General features: G+C 41.3%; 2 protein-coding genes across 2 annotated transcripts in view; both read right to left on the minus strand.

The window, feature by feature from the left end:
* Nucleotides 1–2,371: 2,371 nt before the first annotated feature.
* On the minus strand, nucleotides 2,372–2,950 carry HTD2 (hydroxyacyl-thioester dehydratase type 2). Its single transcript, XM_026088049.1, has one exon. It carries the CDS (start codon nucleotides 2,933–2,935, stop codon nucleotides 2,429–2,431), a length of 507 nt encoding a protein of 168 aa, XP_025943834.1. The 5' UTR covers nucleotides 2,936–2,950; the 3' UTR covers nucleotides 2,372–2,428.
* The window catches only part of RPP14 (ribonuclease P/MRP subunit p14), a 4,891-nt gene continuing 1,184 nt past the window's right edge, over nucleotides 2,794–6,500 (minus strand). Inside the window, exons 2-5 of the mRNA XM_026088052.1 lie at nucleotides 6,456–6,494; nucleotides 5,685–5,761; nucleotides 3,735–3,813; nucleotides 2,794–3,037 (exon numbers count right to left, since the gene is read on the minus strand). Of these exons, the coding sequence (XP_025943837.1) occupies nucleotides 2,981–3,037; nucleotides 3,735–3,813; nucleotides 5,685–5,761; nucleotides 6,456–6,494 (252 nt within the window). The 3' untranslated portion in view covers nucleotides 2,794–2,980. The remainder of the gene's footprint in view (nucleotides 3,038–3,734; nucleotides 3,814–5,684; nucleotides 5,762–6,455; nucleotides 6,495–6,500) is intronic.

The following is a 6,500-nucleotide window of genomic DNA, read 5'->3' on the forward strand; positions in this document are numbered from 1 at the left end:
GCGGCGGGGCCGCTGCAGCCCCGGTCGCGGTGCACCCGAAACACGGCCTCACCCGCGACGCGCTGGGCTCGCGCAGCGGCACCCGCGGGCCTCACGGTCACGCTTTTGCCTCTGTAAGTGACTCTGCCGCGGCGCCGCGCGTGGCCGCTCAGCGATGCCTGGGCGAGCCACGACATGTGGCGGTACATGGGCTTCGGCAGGGGCTGGGGAGCAGGGCGAGCCCGGGGCACTGCGCGGCCGCCCCGCAGCGAGCGAGCGTGCAAGCAACAGAGAAACGGGAAAGCCTGACACGCTAACTGCTCCCCACCAGTGGGGGTTGGGTTTTTGGTTGTTGTTGTTTTTTTGCAAAATCAAACCATCGTCAAAAACCCAAGAAGGATTCAAAGCCTTCTATTCAGTTTTTAGATTTTGCAGTTTAAATTTTTGTAAGAACAGATCTGAAGGTGTTAAACTGGGTTGCACAACTTCACTTTCCCTGCAGTGGTGCTGGGCAATCCCACGTGGGGACCTATTGCCTGCTGAATACCGTCCGCATATCCTTTTGTATATTTACACTGCAGGAGTTAATTATTTAACAGGAGTTAATCTCACTTAAGTTGTGGTAAGTATATAAGACTGCAGAGCTAGCATTTGTCATACGCTCAGAATAGTTAGTGCAAATAGCCCCTTCTTTCTTTTAACTCTACCTTGACAGGAAAATGAGCTACACGCTGTGATTAAGTAGCTGAATCTCAGGCTGGAACAGAAATCTATCCTGACTCTTCCCCAAGTGCCCCTTCTAGTTACCCAGTATGTGAGATACAGATTTAATTATTGCCCTAATTTCTCACCTACTGTCTCTTCCTCGGATTTGACTGTGTTAATAGGCCTAAACAGGGTAACTTCAGATCTGGAGGGGCAGATGAAGAAGGAATGAATGAAAAGAGAATGCCCATTTTGAAAAACAACGCTGTATATAGCAAAAGCCTATCATCAAGCAGTGGTGCAGGGCAGAAGAAAACAGGAAGTGAAGCAACTCAAATGACAAAAGATAAGGAAAGTTCTCAACCAAAAGTACTTGCTCTGTGTTATAAACAGGCCAAACCCCATGCTTTGAAGCTAGAGGGTGTATTAAAGCCAAACAGCTTAAATTTTATAACTTTTTTTCGCTTCTTGCTGCTCCTCCCACTATGATCCAGCCTGATTTAGCACCGTAAGTTTACATTGCAGCTGAATTTAAGATCAAGACATCACACCTAGACAGTATAACAGTTTTACAGTAGTTTTCACCACACTGTTTGAGGACAAACTTTTTTCATAACAAACTTTTGAAGCTATTTGCAGGCAAAAAACAATGATGAATACATTTCTGCTGAAGAGATGAGGGGAGGGATAATACAGATCAGATGTTTGTCAGAAAACTGTATGAGCCATCAGTTGAAAAGAGCCTGGTAATCCCCATCATTTGGGGGAAAAATAGTATATAATAAACTTATATTGGTACTAAAATAATTTAACCTGGAAGATTTACTGGTGAGCTTACCAAAACACTATTGTACCAGCAGCCAAGGTACTTTTAATGGGCAAAGGGGAATACATGTTCACACGATCAAATAAGCAGAGAGAAGCCAGATGGTTAGTACGCAACTAATTTGCACCTACTTGCCTTGCACACAGGAGATAAACAGTCACCATGTACAAGTAGTGATAATATGGGTTTTTACAGGCCTTTCTTCACTCAGCTACACTTCTGGGAGGCAAATTTCCATGGCAATTTGCATTTAAGGTGATTTTCTTGGTTTGTTTATAATCAGGTTTTGTAAGGTAACTAAAGAATTTGAAAGTATTATGAGAGCTGTATCTCAAGATATACCGGGAAGAGTATATATCATTTATGTTAAGGCTGACTACTGCTTATTTACAGAGCTAACAAGGGCTTTTATTAACTAGAGCATTGCAAAATAGCAGACTGCACCAATATCAGCTAGAACTGGTATGTACATTACACAAAGGAATCCTGCAGTACGTGCATCAATACCCTTTTTGTCCATCTCTGTTCTGCTTGTTAAACATACGGCATTGTCCCCTCCCACAGGTTTTTATTAGCAACATAACTTCTGTAAAGCGTGAGTTTTAACTGAACTTAACCAGTCTGGATTTTTGCCAGCAGTGTTTTTCTCCAAAAGAATAACCGCAATATAAGCCCATCACTGTAGACTTTCCACTGTAGCACAGCAAAGGCTTGTCTAAAAGTGTCAGTTTTGTCAGACTTCCATGAAAAACTGGAAGTTTCTTAATGCAGTTGCTATCAGTTTGTATGTTGTCTTTGAAACACTCTGAAGGTTTTGTTGCAAACTGACTGGATTAAGTAAGGTCATGTAAAAAGACAGAGTCAAAACCAAACATATATTTCTGACCTTTACTATAAAGTAGCATAGGATGAAAAGCTCTAACTTTCCGCTACCATGACTTTCACGATCCCTTCCATAACAGTCTTTCCACTCTCTCTGACTGTACATGATACAGCAATGTGTGCAACAGATCTCTTCAGTCGTTTAACTTCTGCTGTAGCTAAGACTTCTTCTCCAACATATAAAGGAGATGGAAATCGGATCTCCTGAGAAAGAAATACACAACCTTGACCAGGCATTTTAGTACCTAGAACTGCAGAAATAAGTCCATTGATCAAAACTCCATGTACAATAGTTCTCCCAAACCTAGACTTCTTTGCAAAATCTTCATTTAAATGTAAAGGATTTGTGTCACCTGTTAAATCAGAAAAAGTAACAACATCATTCTGTGTAAAAGCTTTGGTGAGTTCAGCTTTGTCTCCAACTTTTATATGTAAATGTTGAAGTAAGGGACATCCAAGTAGTGAGCTGATAACTATTCGCTTTGTCAAGGCTCTTTGCTGGAAATCCCCTCCAGAAATTCCACGCCTGAAGAGCAGCAGCATCTCAAGCAGCTTCTGCTTCTTACAACCAAACCAGCAACTGCATAATCAGTCCAACACTAGTTCTCTACTGTTCCCAGATAACGCAAGAAGAAATGGAGATGTCTATTTAGGGGGGGGAAAAACAAACAAAACAAAACAAGAAACAGAGTGAAGCATTACAAAACCCATCAAAATCATTCAAAGCAAAGCTCAAAGTACTTAAATTTCCCTTTTATGTAAAAGATTAAAAAGTCAGAGCTACGTCCAAGCAGATTTTTGTTTAGCCATCACTTTTGATGCAAAGAATTCTTGGAACTCATTTTATGAAACCACATCCTAAGGAAAAATTTAAGCGCTGGAGGCGCATGTTCATGCAGGCATTTTTAAACAAGGTCTATTGACAGTGACTGTTAAAAGGTGGAAAAAATGGGGTAGGGGAAATAAAAGGTTGGATCAAGATGTGGGCCAAGAACAAAGCTTTTATCTTTTGCAGTGAAACTATAGTGAGTGTATATAGAGTGAAACTATAAAGTAAGGGACAGCCACTACAGTCTGATTTTAAAAGATCACATCCACATTAGTTTAGAGGGAAGAGGTAGACAACCCAGAAGTGACAAGTTTCAGTGTAAGAGTACTTAAGACTGGGATTACTTAAACATAGGCCTACACACCCTCAGTGAAAAGCATTTCACTCCCAAACCAAGAAGATGCTGCATGGAAGCCATCTTTCTGTTAAAAGGCTGCGTACTCAGACAGCCAGGTGATCCTACAGCCAGAAGTGACATTTGGGGGAAGCTGTCCAGTCTCCCCAGGGCTTTACCTGTAGCACTCGAAAGGCACACCTTCTGTTCTGATAGAAGCCCAGCAACGTGAGAGCACTCCACAGCTTGACGAGGCCACTAAGTAACAAGAATATGAAAGAGATTAATAGGATTTGTCTGTCTCAGTTTTCCTGCAGCATAAACAGCTTAAACACGTTACACAAACAGTAATGAAACCTTAACTGAATTTAACAGCAGGTAACTTTGTCAATGAGTTCTGGTAGCAACATTATGCCTTAAAGGGTTATTGTAATCACTGCAGTCTCTTAACCTTGACTTACAGGTGATGCTTACTGTAACCTTGTCAAACACACTTTATTGGACCTTTTTCTTAAATTCTTTCTCTGTGTCTTTAAGCTCCTTCTTCCCCTAATTCACCTGCTGTTATCTTCACCATTTAAATATGATAACCATTGCCTTCCTTTGCTATGGAAAGAGATTTACAGCCACATATTTCAACAGTGCTCAATTCCCACCAGACCATTCTGTTCTAAGACAGAACACTGATCCATGTATGTTTTTAAAACTTAGTAAATTGTCATTTATTTATTGCATGCCCTATGCTTAACTCTACAAGTTAGGCTTGGTTCTTTGGAAATTGCATACCAACAGCACCAGTGAGATTCTGAGCAACCTAAAGATATCTCCCAGACAGTACTGAAACCAAACTAACTGATTCAAAAATATTCTTCTGTTCCAGGGAATTATTTTCCTGATGAAAAATTGACAGAGCAAATAAAGATTCACTGTGAACTGAGTTCTTCAATTATTAAGATACTAATACTAGAACTAGATACAATAAATTTGACCCACCTAATAAGAAAAGGGGATTGGTCAAGATGATATGATGATTATACCCTTTAGTCATTTGTTTGAAACTCAGCCTCACTTAAAAAATGTGACTAATTAGGCAAGTAAGTCACTGAATCAGCACACCAATGAAAGCTACAAATGTTAACAGGAATTTGTGACAATGAAAGGGTTTCTGTAGTCTGCTTTTTTATTGCTTTTAAGATAACGTGCAATGACATTTTTCTTAGTAATATTTAGGGTTTTATTAAACTGTCTATCTAGCCTGATTTCACAGAGACACAGATAAAGCAACTTGCCCATAATGACACAGGAAGTCAATATCAGAATATGGATCATATCAATTACCCTAGTTCTAGTTTATAGGCTAATGCATATCTACCTTATAGTACTAAATAATATGAGCTTAGAGATATATAATGTCTTCCGAAGAAAGCTTTACGGGGTTCATACTGTAAACTAGCTCTTTAAGTTACTTAAAGAGGAACGTTATCCTGATACTTCCAGTTCAAAATGCCAAGGCGTTGTTTTCAATTTGCCTCCTTTAGTAGTTAGCAAACATATGCTTAAAAGCAAAGTTGTTTGCAGCACAGTTTTCCTCCCTGTATGAAAGACTGAGCCAAATGCAACATGTACTAGTTTTGTCACTAAAAGCGTACCTGGGAAGAAGCGAGTTAAAGTACTGCAGTAAGGGCAATACAAGAGACAGTACAGAACTAAATATCTAGTGACCAACAGGACTCACGCAATTTTTTTGTCTTTCAACATGTCCCATCTAGATACAGAAGTGGGCATCTGACACTACAGTATGAAAACCTTATCCCTGGATTCAGAATAGTAAAAGTTTGTTTTCCTGTCAACAGAGAAACAGGACCTCTTATCCACTTCTTGAAATTTCAAGCACAGCAGAAGAGTAAAAAACATACACTGTTGAATCATCAGTAGGAGGTATTCACATTCATCTCAGAGATGGGCCAGATTGCAGATAGTGCTTCTTCCCACCTTATTTATTTATTTATTTTTAATTTGTGGTAAGAGACTGGAAATCTTAAGGTAGTTGTTCTTAGTTTGAGAGTTTTGTTTTCTTATGAAAAATATTTTCATGACAGTATCTGAAGTGCACACCTACTGTACCTTACCTGCTAGTAACTCTTAATATTGCAGACAGAGTCTTTTCCTCATATGTTAAGACATCCACAGGCAAAGCTGCTCCAACCTATGCAAAAATACAGCATTATATCAGTTCCTCCCAGTGCTTTTATAGTGGTTTATACAAAAGTGATTTTGTCAGGACATGACTTTGTTAATGTTGTTATAGTTAAGCTCAAATCTCATATGAGCGTTTCAGCTATAACAACATCTTAATTTTTGTACAGTACCATTCTTCTCATAACCATTTAGAAAAGAGCCACTTTTAGTCCCACATTAGAGCTGGAGAAACAGAGACCTGGAGATGATGCGACTTGCTCAAAATCATCCAGCAACGCAACAAACAGAGCAAGAACAGTACTCGGGACTTCCCAGTCCAAGAAGCTATTTCCTTCCTATAGCTTTGCCTTTCAACTCTCACTACAACAAAAGCACCGATACCCCAAACTCTAGAAAGCAGGCGTTCTGAAATCACCCGATTACAGAAGCTCGCACAAAGCCTGCAACTCCAACTTCGCGAGGAGCCAGGCTCAAAAGCGGCCTGGAGAGCAGGTAACGGATTAACTGCAGGAGAGCTGCAGGCACTTGTCCTGCCGCCGCACGCCCGCGCCCCGCCCGCGCCCAGCTCGGACCTCCCTCCCGTCGTTAAGTTCAGAAGCGTTATTCTGCCACAGCCGCCGCTGTCAGAGCGCGGCGGGGATGCCCGAGGGCGCTCCCGGCCCGGCCCCGGCGCCATCCCGCCCCGGCGGAGCCCGGCCCACCTCGCCGTGCAGCTCCCTCAGCGCCGTCACCACCAGCTGCTTGAA

This window comes from Apteryx rowi, unplaced genomic scaffold (genome assembly GCF_003343035.1).
Source record: "Apteryx rowi isolate R43461 unplaced genomic scaffold, aptRow1 scaffold_75, whole genome shotgun sequence".
In the NCBI taxonomy this organism is placed as follows: Eukaryota; Metazoa; Chordata; class Aves; order Apterygiformes; family Apterygidae; genus Apteryx; species Apteryx rowi.